The 13,776-nt window shown below is 40.6% G+C and overlaps 1 protein-coding gene across 7 annotated transcripts in view; it reads right to left on the reverse strand.

The window, feature by feature from the left end:
- LOC123498670 (protocadherin-like wing polarity protein stan) overlaps positions 1–13,776 on the reverse strand; it is a 469,084-nt gene that overhangs the window by 72,653 nt on the left and 382,655 nt on the right. For all 7 annotated transcript variants that reach the window (XM_045246001.1, XM_045246004.1, XM_045246006.1 and 4 more), the window contains exons 17-20: positions 13,125–13,321; positions 12,520–12,729; positions 9,949–10,135; positions 9,200–9,460 (exon numbers count right to left, since the gene is read on the reverse strand). In XM_045246001.1, coding sequence (XP_045101936.1) covers positions 9,200–9,460; positions 9,949–10,135; positions 12,520–12,729; positions 13,125–13,321 — 855 coding nt within the window. The remainder of the gene's footprint in view (positions 1–9,199; positions 9,461–9,948; positions 10,136–12,519; positions 12,730–13,124; positions 13,322–13,776) is intronic.

Genomic DNA, 13,776 nt, shown 5'->3' on the forward strand with positions numbered 1-13,776 from the left:
CAATCTTATGAAATATTTTCACATACCTACCTGTCTTATATAAATAGGACTAGGGTCCATCTACTTATTTCCAAGGTCGAAATACCAGAATTTAAAATCCATGATAGAGGGTGCAGCATGCACAACCCCCACACCTCCTTACTTCCAATCCTTCCCACCAGCACATCCTCTATGCTATGCCCACCATACCATTTTCAAGCTTATGACATGTTGATGGGTAACATGTTGAGGGTAGGAAGGGTGGGTTGGCATTCTATGAGAGAGATAAGTATGTGAAAAACTTTTTTTAAGATTGAAAAATAATTTGTCACATCTACCTGTCTCATATAAATAGGACAGACTCCCACATTGTCAGGAGGATGGAAGGCATGTCTAGGAGAGCTTATCCATAAAACTCACAATAACCAGAGAAGGGACTAAAAGCTTTGAGGTTGATGCAGAAGGTCCTACTCGTGGGGAGTCGTCTAGGAGTGTCAATACCCAACTCCACTAGATCAAGAAACCACTCCTTCTGAGGCATAAAGGAGGCAACAACAATGAGCTTGACCCTTTTTGACCTGTGCAGTTTGTTGAGCACTTTTATGATGACATAGAATGGTGGAAATGTGTAAACTTCCATAAAGTCCCTCTGGAAGACAAGAGCATCTGTGGCAATTGCCATGGTGTCTGGAAATGGAGACACGAAGTTGGGAAGTCTGTAACACATCTACTATTAGGCAGTCCCACACCTTCCTCATGCCATTGCAAATACTTTGGTGAAGAGTCCACTCTGGAGAGATGACCTGGCCCTTTCCGATGAGACAGTCCGCCACCAAATTGTTCTTGCCTCTCACAAACCGTATGAGAACGGTAACTACATTCTCCTCCGCTCACTGCAGAGTCTCCTGGGCTTCCATGCTGAGCAATCTTGATCTCATGCCACCCTCCTTGCTGAGGAATGAAAGATTGCAGCCCAAAACGGATTGCTCTCAACTCCTAAAACATTGATGTGCTTCTGCTTTTCCTGAGGGGACTGCTTGCCATTCACTTCCATGTCCAGACCATATGCCACCTAACAGTCCAAGGAAGCATGTGTGTACAAAAAGAGGCCTGGAATCGGGGTCTCCAGGGGCTGATCTGACCATAAATCATCTATGGTTGACCACCACTGAAAGCCATCTAATATTGGTAAGGTAGCAGAGAGTTAGCCCATTGTCTTCCTAACCCAAAAAGGTCATCAGTTGCAACTAGACTGCACATCCTGTGTCAGCCACCCAGAACTAAGTGTGACACTGATGACAGGTACCCCAGCAGCCTCAGCCACTCTTGAACTGGAGGGCTGTGTTGACTCATGAACAACTGTATAACTGCCAGTAGGTTATTGAGATCCTCTTCAGGCTCAGAATAACCTTTGAAACTGAAGAATGAATCTCTATCCCCAAATGATGAGCAACTTGTCTGGGGATCAACACTGACTTGTTTCAATTGATCATTATGTTGAGCTCCTTGCAGAGTCATAGAAGGATTTCCCTCAACTGCAGAGCTTCCTCTTCTGATGTCGCCGGTAAAAACCATTTGTCCAAGTAACGAAGGAGTCAAATTCCTCTGGAATGTAGAACCACTGACACTGGAGCTATGACTCTCATGAAGACCTGTGGAGCTGTCGACAACCCGAAGCAAATGATCTTGAACTGGAAATACTGATCTCTTCAGAAAAAAGCAAAGGTACTTTCTGGTCTCTAGATGAACAGGAATCTGAAAATAAGTATCCTATAGATCTACTGACATCATCTAGTCACCTTTCCAAATTGCCAACAAAACTGACCTGTTGGTCGCCATTCAGAATTTTGTCTTGGGAATGAACTTGATGATATAGGACAAGTCTATCATTGGACAAAACCTGCCCTTGACTTTGGGAACTACGAATATGCGGCTGTGAGAAGTGGACTCTACTGCTCTCTTCTTGGGAAGAGTCTGTATTTCCTATTCCTAAGCTCTTTCTCTTTCTGAGTTGGGTGAATAACTTGTGAAGGCTATCGGGGACTCTGATAGTGGTGGTCACCCGACATAGGGAATACAGTACCCTTTTCTCAACACTCTTACCCACACCTTCGCACCAAAAATCTTGCCACTCTTTCCAACTCCAAGAGAGACAGCCTGCTACTTATACAGTCAAGGGACATGACTCCTACTTGTGAAAACCCAACTTACCAGATGGTAATTAGGGCAGGAAGAATCAGCCTGAGGTAGCATAAGAATAGCCTTCGTGAAGGACTTCCTAGGATAAGCAGACAGCCCAGAAGTGGAAGGCTTTGCTGCCGGGTCACTGAACAAGAATGACACAGTAGGAGGGGCCGTTTTCCTCTTTAGTGCATCCGCAGCTGCTTCTTGAAAGGATTGGGAGGTCACCTTCTCCGCATTGGCAAAGACATGAGAAAGCCTGTATTCATCAAAAAAGAACTGTGAGTTCAACGAAGATTTCCTTAACCTCTTCATGCTGGACAATAGAAAACAGCTTCTGGCGCTATATCTGGGCTGGGTGGGGATGGGGAGATACCTGATTCAGAGGCAACTCTCTCTCTCTCTCTCTCTCTCTCTCTCTCTCTCTCTACAGAAATGATAATGATGGTAAGGGATTTTTCATAATAAGTACATATGTACAGAGAGAAAAAAAATTATAGTCTGCCTTCTCAAGGCCATTTGCTGAAGATGATAAATGAGAGAAAACATCAATTTTTAAAGGAAACTAATCTATTGTTACCATAAAAAATTGAAAAAATAAAATAACTATTTCCAGCATGGCGCATCAGTACTTATCCTGATATAAGGGAGTCATACATCTTTGTAATAATGATGAAACTTAAGTTTGCCATCGTATCATATACGACCTGCATTCTGAGACTTCTCATACAGTATCCAAGAAAGAAAACACACTATCTTAGCAGAAAGCAGCCATGACGCAATATGTGCTTCATCGGATATGTCACAAGCGCCCTGATGACGCAAAATAAGTGTCATTATATTGAAGTGGTTAAAGCCAGCTTATCAGACATTGAAAAGGAGGAAGGCAAATTCCTCAAAATCGTTTCCATCCTGAAGGACACTATATTAGATAGAACCAAGGAAGATTCCTTAGCTGTATCCTTCCTGGCCTTCTGCATGCTATCTACTTGCTGCTTTAGCCATCAGCAAGTCTCTGTTTGGAATCTTATCTTGCAGGTTAACTAGCACCAAAGATCCAAAACTGGAAGTTCTGAATCTCCTGAATAAATCTTATCACTTCCTCCATCCGTGACAGGTCAGCAGCGGCGATTCTGGAGGGAACATCACGTGCCTTTTGGAAAGAATACTGCCCTAGTGTGAGATTAATGACTAAGAAGTGGCCTTTTGTGGAGTCATTGCTCACTTTGTAGAAGTGAGCGATGTAGCGCAGCAGTGTAGGGAAAGATGGCTGATTTCTGCTTCTCCACTCTATTTGTCAGAAGTTCGTGTGTAAAATCCAAGGACTCTGACATTGGCCATGACCACTTAAAAGGCACAAACTCGCTTCCTGGCCTGGCTGCAATGAAATCTTTCTCTGCCAGGCCCATTGATCTCTTTTGCTTTGGCATCACTAAATTGGTCAAAGATAAAGTGAGATAAATTCAGAAGGTCAGGGGCTGCACCCTCATTTTCATGTTCAGAAAGTTCATGCCTCCCTTTGTTATACTCCTCATCAGAAGATGAAGCAAGAGAAGAAACACCCACTTGCAAATGTGACCGCAATGGATTAGCAGTGTTTCCAGAGTACCACATGCCCCTGATCAGGAGGGAAGTGATGGGGAGACATTGCTGCCTAATCACACCCTATTATCTGATTGCCAGGAGTTGATGGTGTTGGCAGTGAACTGTCAGCTCATAGGGCAGGTACTGACATACCATCACAGGTGGCAGAAAGGCAGGACATGTGAGTCACTCTTTCCAGACCCATCACACCATCCTGTGACAACATCACTTTGCCCAAGATGGCCCTGTTTCTAGCCAGATCACCTTCCTGGGAAGGGAGGACCAAACAGTACCAAGACTCCTGATAAACAGGCAAAGCCCTATTGGGGCATCCACAGTAACACAACCTGATCCGACTAGGCTCACCTGAGCAAACAGCTGACTGCTGGTGTAAAGGGGGCAAGGGACCCACTGACGGGGTGGAGAAGGAATGAAAACATGGTTAGCAAGCTTATTCACTACTATTTCTTCCATTATTTCCTTGAGGCTAGCAGGAGTAGAATCACCAGACATGCCCAAAAAACTAGCCATCTGAGACATAACCGACACAGCATTGGAGAGTTGGGTCTCAAGCTTATTAACAGTAAAACTATCACGCAGTTGTGAAGCCAAAGGTCCTATGGAACTCACCAGTGACAAGGGAACTAACTGTCCTTCCTGCATCAGCATTCATCATCACACTGTCAAACTAGGAGAGAGACACAACAGAAGATAACAAAGTCTACTTAAAAATGCCACTTCTCTTCTAATTATATTTGTACTTGGTCTAAGGGTTAACTGGTGCTTATAAGCCTTAACAACCAAAACTATCATCCCACTCTCTGCACTCATTACAATGCTTGTCTACATCACACAAGTTACAGCATTGCATGCAAACGGAATGGGGGATCAGAGGCAACAACATTTATCTGGTGAGTGCAACTTGAACCATCACAAAACTTCTCGGAGCCAGCAGTGGAGGCAGAGCAGTGAGGAGGAGGAGACGCCATCTAAACACTGGCGGTAGCAACACACCATCTTAGAGCGTAGGTGTTAACCCTATGAAGGTTGAAAATGGAATGATGGGCATGGCATATAGGGCACACAGGTAGGAAGGACTGGGGGTAGAGGGGTTGCATGGCTACTATGTGTGCTGTGCCCTCTACCGCGGACTTCGAATTCTGGTATTTCAACCTTGGAAAAAAGTAGGTGAACCCCTAGTCCTATTTATATGAGACAGGTAGATGCGACAAATATATATATATATATATATATATATATATATATATATATATATATATATATATATATATATATATATACAGGTAACTCGATTTACACGATAGATGTGTTCCAAGAGGCATCGCGTATACAAAAATTAGCGTAAAACAAACATGTAATTCTCATAAGAAACAATAGATAATAGGGGAGATGTGGGATGTGGGCCAAAAAATATCGTATAAAATACTCTATTTATTTGGCTAAATTAACATGTTTTTTATTATTTACCATTCTAAATACTAGAAGTGTATTTAAAGTAAAGGGAAAAGCAAGAAATATTAAGAGAAAGCAAAAAATAATAAGAGAAAACAACAAAACAAAGAATATGTAAACAAAACACTCACTGCGTCACTGCCTTCACCACTCACACCACAGTCAGTCACTCTTCCTCTGAACTTTATCACTTTATTAAAAATCCACTTATCAAAAATAACCCCACATACAGAAGAAGATGAAGGACGTTTTGGGGCCATCTTGGTGAATTATAGGCAGACTGAAGAGATTCCGTCTGTATTCAGTACTGGCAGACTGCAAATGAGGCTCGAGAAGAGCGAGAGCTGGATCCAAGATCCTTTAACAACGTCAGAGCAACGTCCTGCCACGAAATGGAATCCATGAACGCTTGGAGGGATGGTAATGAGATTGCTATGAGGTTGCTCTCAGGTTACTGTGAACACCACCTCTCGAGGTGGTGTTACTGTCTCATATATGTATTTATGTTCACAAAACATTTCTATTAGCTTTTTACAAACCTTGCCCACAAGAAAGGATTGTTTTGTAATGCATAAAGTGAAATCTTACATGGAATATAAAAAACTAAAGCAGAGATGAGATCAGCCATAGACGAGGTGGAGAGTCGCGGCGACTCGGCTGTTTCTTCTTCTTGTGACCCTTTTAGCTTGCATGTTGCTTTCACCACGATATTTTATGTTTCCTCTCCTCTATTGCCTGCTATAATGGATATCATATCTTAGTATTCATATACGCTCATGCCATGAGGATAACCTAGACTCCGTGGCACTGAGTGATAGTGAATTACTAATGAAATACCACGGTATGTCATTAGTAATTCACTATCACTCATTATAGCAGGCAATAGAGGAGAGGAAACATAAAATATCGTGGTGAAAGCAACACGCAAGCTAAAAGGGTCACAAGAAGAAGAAGCAGCCGAGTCGTCGTGTTTGCCTTGTCTGTGGCTGATCTCATCTCCGCTTTATTTTATGGTATTCCATGTAAGATTTCACTTTATGCATTACAAAACAATCCTTTCTTGGGGGCAAGATTTGTAAAAAGCTAATAAAAATGTTTTGTGAACATAAATGCATATATAAGACAGTAACACCACCTCGAGAGGTGGTGTTCCCAGCAACTTGAGAACAACCTCGTAGCAACCTCGTTACCGTCCCTCCAAGCGTTCATGGATGCCATTTCGCGGCAGGAGGTTGCTCTGACGTTGTTAAAGTTTCTTGGATCCAGCTTCTGGCAGCCAATGAGCACTTTTAGGTGGGCTACCAACCTCCACCCGCCAACAGCAACGAATCTTTGTGGATGCTATTTTACGAAGGTTGGTATGTGAGCAGGAGGTTGCTAAGGAGGTTGTCTGTACCAACATTGACAACAACCTGCTTCTTGGATCCGACCCCAGAGCTCCTACCTATCGACCAGCTGCGGAACTCTCTGGCACGCAGTTTGAAATTGTGTCTGGTGCTCAGTTTGAAAATGCGGTTGGACCAAATCGCATATAAGCAAACCGATCGGGCAAATTAAATTAATTACAATATTTTTTCGATCGCATTATAACAAAAACGTGTAAATCAAACACGCGCAAATCGAGAGTTACCTGTGTATATATACATATATATATATATATATATATATATATATATATATATATATATATATATATATATATATATATATGCAGTACCCTCCCGAGTTTAGCGCTATCCGAGTTTCGTGATCCTCGAGTTTGGCGCTTAGTCCTAAATTCTTACCATCCCGAGTTTGGCGCTGTATCGCCCCGAGTTTTGCGCTGCTTTGACAAGTATCGGTTGCGTTTACTTCCAGGCGGCGTCACGTATGCTGCAGCCCCACGACTCCTGCAGTTGGCTGACTGAGCTGACCATGTGTGCACACATCCTTAGCCCTCTTCCACCAGCATCTTGATAGTTCTTATATGCAAGCTAATTAATTGTGATGTCAGGAAATAAAGGAGGCACTGCAGCATGTGGCTCGAAGAAACCTACTTCGGCAAAAGGAAGCAGGCCAGAGAGGCAGGGTAAGAAGAAAAGACTGTTAAACATGAAGGAAAAAGGCGAAGTGTTGGATAAGCTTGATGCTGGAATGGGACCTGTTGCCGTTGGAAACTTGTTCAACATTAGTGAGTCTACTGTTAGAGGAATAAGAGCGAAACGTGAGGAAATAAAACGTTTCCTGAAAGACGCTCGAGGGAGCTCTGTGATTCAAGTTGCTCACATCACGCATCCTACAAGCAAGTTGATGGTAACAACAGAACACTATTTGAAGAAATATATTGTTGACAAAAATGACCGAAATGTGTGCATATCTTCTGGTAAGGTAAGACAGAAGGCAAGAGAAATATATGCTGCAGTGGCACGTAAGTTAAACATTGACAATCCTCCACCTTTCTCTGCTAGTAATGGCTGGTTCTCAAGGTTAAAAAAAAGACACTCGTTCAAGAGGGCACGATGTCTGGGTGAAGCAGCAGACGCATCTACAGAAGAGGTGGAAAGTTTCATTGGTGTCTTGAAACAGATGACTGAGGACGGCGGTTACGATCTCCGTCAAATATTCAGCGCCGATGAAACTGGGTTTCACTGGAAACAACAACCAAAATCAACCATAATCGCCAAAGAAAGGAAGCCCAGAGGGCACAAGGAAAGTAAGCAACGCTTCAGTGTTCTTTTTACAGTCAATGCAACTGGAGACTGTAAAATGAAGCCACTTGTTCTGTACACCGCTGCCCACCCTCACCCTTATCGTAACAAGGACATGAAAAATCTGAATGTGCACTGGACCTGCAACAAGAAAGGATACATGACAGCTGTCACCTGCTTGGATTGGTTCGATAACCACTTCATACCTGAAGGAAAGAAATACTGCGAGAACAACAATCTGGCTTTCAAGTTGATGCTGCTGTTGGACAACGCACCCGGGCATCCAACGTTTCTGAAAGGCCGCCATCCTAACTGCGAAGTCGTGTTCCTTCCCCCTAATACAACCTCTATTATACAGCCCTTGGATCAAGAAATTATCGCCAATGTCAAGCTAGAATACACCCACCAATTTATCGGTATTTTGAAATAAGGGAGTAAAGTGGGGAGGAAAAAAAATCAGCTTCATCCCGGGCCAGAATGAATAAGCGTTTTACATTGTTTTCAATACCCCGAGTTTAGCGATCCTCGAGTTTGGCGCTATATCTTAAGAAGAAAGCAAGCGCTAAACTCGGGAGGGTACTGTATATATATATATATATATATATATATATATATATATATATATATATATATATATATATATATATATATATTCAATTTACAAAATTTACTACCTCCGCCCTCACAGGAGGGGCCTACTGGAAGCCATACAGTACAAAACATGCTTAAATTCCAGTGCAAGTAACATTCAGTTCAAGCACTTTAATCAAACATGTATACACATAAATACTTATTAATAAGCAATGGTATATATATATATATATATATATATATATATATATATATATATATATATATATATATATATATATATATATATATATATATATATAAAATAATGATATGCCAACTGAAACAACATTGCATACAAATTTTTCACTTAGAGCACCAAGACCACAAAAAGTAGCAGGATGACAGTTGTCCACCACAGCAAGTGAGTTATGAACCATAAGATTAATATTTCAACCACTTCAAAATCAATGTAATTTTCTTTTTTAACTTTTACTGACTAATTCAAGACAATAATCCTGCACACTCCTTAAAAATATAGAAATCACATATAAAAAAGCCATTCCTGATACAATCATGCATTGGAATATACTATGTAATTTTTCAAACTCAGCTTATATAATATAAAGAAAGAATGCAGGTAGATAATTACCTATACATCCCTGACAATTCCTGAGTAGTACAAGGCCTGGCAGAAACTACCAACTGAAGAGAGATGAGCTTACCTCGCTTGATGTCAGGAATGCCAAGGAGGGAGAGTGGGATGCGAATGTTATTAGCGTGGGCCCACACTTGCTGGTTCCTGAGGTAGTTGTTGTACTTGGGCACAATGACAGATGCTTGTCCCTGGCTTGGGTAAGTCTTGTCCACCAGTGAAGATGTCTCTGGAATGATGACATGGTCCACCCTGTCATCATGTCCCACCACAAACCCTGACTGACTGTAGCCGTAGAGCTCCTCTGCTGACACCGTGTCCATCCCAAATACTGCACAAGGGAGAGAGGAAACATCATGCAATTTAGGTGTCTAAAGGATTAGATATATTGCTTTCAGGCTTAGCTCTTATCATAACTATTCTATTTGTGGCAGTAAATGATGACTGATGGTTTCCTATTATTATCTATTATCTCTATCTCTCTCTCTCTCTCTCTCTGTCTTTTAATTTTTTAATTCTCTGAAAGTCAAAGCTAGTCAGGGAACACAAAACCCAATCTGTCATCTAATTTCATGCCTCATTACTCAATTTACAAGTATGAAAGAGAAAGAAAGAAATACAAACCCATATATAGTATAACTAACAATGACTGGCTGACACACACCCACAATCTTATAAAAAGAGATGATAAGACAAGCTAAAAAGGCATTGTAAGCATGAACTGATGTATAGTAAACCAAACTCATATCTCATCATAAATTTCAAAATAGACATTCTAAGAACTCTGATGGAACCCTGAAGGCATTTTTGTGTCCTTACTGATGTGCTTAGTGGGGACTTCAAATGGGGTGGTGTAGGTGTCCCCCTGGCTGGCAGCCAGAGTGGCCACATACTCATCCATTTTGGTCAGTAGGGAGTCGGCGCCAAAGCCTCGCACTCCATTAATCCTCTGCCAGTGAGGGCCATACACTGGCTGTAGGATCACTGAGGAAGACTCCACCAGGTTCTGTCAGGGTGTAACATAATGAAATATATTCACTGACGAGGAGAATTCCAAAGATTGTTTAATACTATTTCACTGAATATTTTCTATTGAATTACAGGCAAAGATTCTGTAATATGATATATTTTTTATTGAATATTTGTGTTAAACTAATATACATAATTTACAAAAATCATATATAATAGCAACATGAATGATAATAGGAATGTCATGCTAAAAAATACAAAAAATTCAGAAAAAAAGAGAAAATGGTTAACATTATGCTTAAAAATAGTCAATAAAAACGGAAGGGAAATATAGGAAACTAAAATAGAAACCTTTTTAAAATATACCTGAAGAATATTACCTATTTAGAATGATAAAATGTAAAAGGGAGGCAAAAATAACAGTTTAATCCTTAATGTACAGTGATCGTTTCAGGACGATTGGCGCATGGCATGCGTACAGTCGGGGATCGTTCAGTGAATCATGATTTTTCTGCGCTAAACGTTTGAATCTCTCCCCCCTCACTATTGGTCCTGGGGCAAGTCGAGGTACAGGCAACCCCCCCTTAACAAATGGGTTACGTTCCTAAAAAAAACGTTCGTTGCGTGAATTTTCGTTAAGCAAACCAATTATAACAAGTTTGACCCTTGACTTGAACTTTCACTGAGAGTAAACATCATCATAGTACATACAATAAAAGGTTTAATGAAAGTAAAAATTATGAAGTTAAACATTTAAGCAGTTTAATTTAAGATTAAGTCATTATAATGTACACATAAAGTAACTTTATAATGTTGATGATCTTAAATTAATGAAAGGAGCGGGAAAAATGCTAGCCGGCAACCTGTGGAATGTAAACAAAGGACACATCATTGTACCCCATACAAAACTTATGTACCACATTTCCACAAGGCTTTCCATTTTATTCATTGCAGAGTCACGAGTTCGGGTGGTTCTTTTAGCTTGCAAGGAAGATACGGTCTGACCAGCGTTCTTAATAAAGTCTGCTGACTTAAAAATAGTAACGACAGTAGATGGAGTCAAGCTATGGTGGCGAGCAATGCTTTGAATTTTCTCGCCTCTCGTGTCTGTGAATAATATCCAGCTTCACTTCCAGAGTAAGAGACTTCCTGGTCTTCTTTGCAATGCTAGGCAACATTGCAGGGCTGATTGCAGGGCATTTTGGTGGCATGTTGAGCGAAAGAAGACAAGGACAAGCTGCTACTGGGCTCTGTTATTGTTTTGAACTAAGAGTGGGGAAGGGTAGGGGAGTGAGTGGTGCACATTTTGTCCATGAGAGGCACTGGTGTATTCAAAAGCCTGTTGGCTTGCATGATACAGCGGGGCTCTCAAACTTGGAAAAAAATTACCTGGATAAAATTTCATTAAAGCGAGTTTTGTGTTCCTTATACAAGCAGATGGTAGTAAAAAGAAACGTTCGTTGTAACGAAATTTCATTGTGTGAACGTTCATTAAGCGGGGGTTGCCTGTATCTGGCAACTTTTGCCACACAATAGGTCATCTTTTCCCATTTGGAGGTGACATCTCGCAACCCTGGTGACCTGGAGGGAGGAAACGGTACTCCGAGTAATGTTATGTCAGTGTTAACTCAGTAATGACATTGAGAATAATGATGAAAATGAAGACAGTGATTTTTTTATTGAGACAGAAGTAAGTGAAGACTTCAGTAGTGATTCTAATAGTGATTTGGGAGACAGAGACCAACCCTCACAGCAACGTTCATAAACCTCATGTACTCCCATCGAGCAATGCGCTGGTGTGTGTCACCCATGTTTGCTTCTACAGGACTGTGCTTGATGGCCTAGTCATGTGACTCCCATTGCTAATAAGAGTTGCCACATTCCAACTGTTATAGAAATCTACAATACTTGTAACATGTGGTTTCTTTTTCTTTTCCTGCTTTGCACATATATTGTATGTGAGTTTGCATTTTCATGACACGAAAGTGCAAAAGTTTCTACTTTTACATCAGATTTGAATGCCTGAAAGAGAGAGAGAGAGAGAGAGAGAGAGAGAGAGAGAGAGAGAGAGAGAGAGAGAGAGAGAGAGAGTACACGTGCTGTGTTATCGGAGCTTGGGGTTATTTCTTAGCGGCGGGTTCTGCCATGGGTTTGGGGATAATTTTTTGATATGCAATAACTTTGCTCTCAGAGGTCATAACATGTTGAAAATTACATCGTTGTATTCAGAATAACAAAGAGAAATATGCATTTACAAGGAAAAAAATCTTTCAGCATTTTTGATAGGTGTGATTTTTTCCACGTTGTAGCAGATGGAAAGTAAATCAGCTCCCTGGATTTTAAGGGTTAAAAGTAAGTTTACAGAATGACAAATGGGGAAAAGAAAAAGAAACACACTGTATGCCATAAAGGCGAACTCACCTGAACATAGCGACGCTCCTGCCGGTGGGTGAGGTTGAGTCCCTCCTGGTGAGTCTCGTATTCCAGCAGGAGGATGAGAAGGCGTGAGGCAATGAGCACATCTGAACCCCACATGGAGGGAGTGACAGAACAGGCATAGTTTAGGTCCTCCGAGATCTTCTTGGCTAGGTATGTGGTGACCTCCAGCTCCTCACTCTCCAGCTTCTCCAACTGTTCAGAAAAAAATATCTTTATGCATTTTCTCTGTTATTTCTAAACAAATTAGTAAAATGTGCTATTGTATTGCTCTAATGTATGCATAGAGGCTTTGCATACATGTGAGTTACTTGAATGAGCTTAAGAAACTTGAAATTATGGGAGATAAGCTAATGTAATTTTCTTCTGTCCTACATCCCATAACACACAAACTTGTATATTAGGTATTAAATGCTTACATTACTAATTCAAAGCAGTCTTTACATTAACAACATGGTTATTGATTTTGTATTTCTTTCACTATATATATATATATATATATATATATATATATATATATATATATATATATATATATATATATATATATATATATATATATATATATAAGGAAGAGTAGCTGCACTCACCGTGTCTCTCAATTCAACAAAGGTGTCAGACACACAGTTGAACATGTCTGGTGGCCCCCAGCCCACCTCCCTGTGGCACACCCTGGAGGCCTGGCCCTGGGCACCATAAGGACATGGTTGCACAGCAGTGCCATCGAAGGCTGTCTCATCCCACCAGGTCAACTCAGCAAAGTTCTTGGGACACCCATCATACACAACTGCAGGTGAGACCATGCATTATGAAACAATGTTGACTAATCAACAATGTGCAGATTCTGAAGGAAGATTTTACAATATATACTTCTTGCAATTTTGGATATTCTTTTGGACTATTTGTTTTCGGAGCTGAAACCTTCAGTGAACCATTCTTTTCTTATTTACATACATATACAGTGGTGCCTTGGAAAACGAACTTAATCCATTCAAAATTTTGTTCTTACTCCAAAGCATTAAAATACATGTATTCTTATGGAAGTAATTATAATTAATTCCAAACCACCTCCCAAGACCAAAAAATTCTATTTTCCACCTAATTTCTTACTTTTTGAATACTATTACTATAGATACTAGTACTATTATGCTATAACTATAAAATATAGGAAAATAAAGCAGGAAAGTAAGCAAAATGTAATAAAATGAAAATTCAACTACTCGTGGTCAGAAACAAGTGTCA

This window comes from Portunus trituberculatus, chromosome 48 (assembly GCF_017591435.1).
Source record: "Portunus trituberculatus isolate SZX2019 chromosome 48, ASM1759143v1, whole genome shotgun sequence".
NCBI classification, from domain to species: domain Eukaryota; kingdom Metazoa; phylum Arthropoda; class Malacostraca; order Decapoda; family Portunidae; genus Portunus; species Portunus trituberculatus.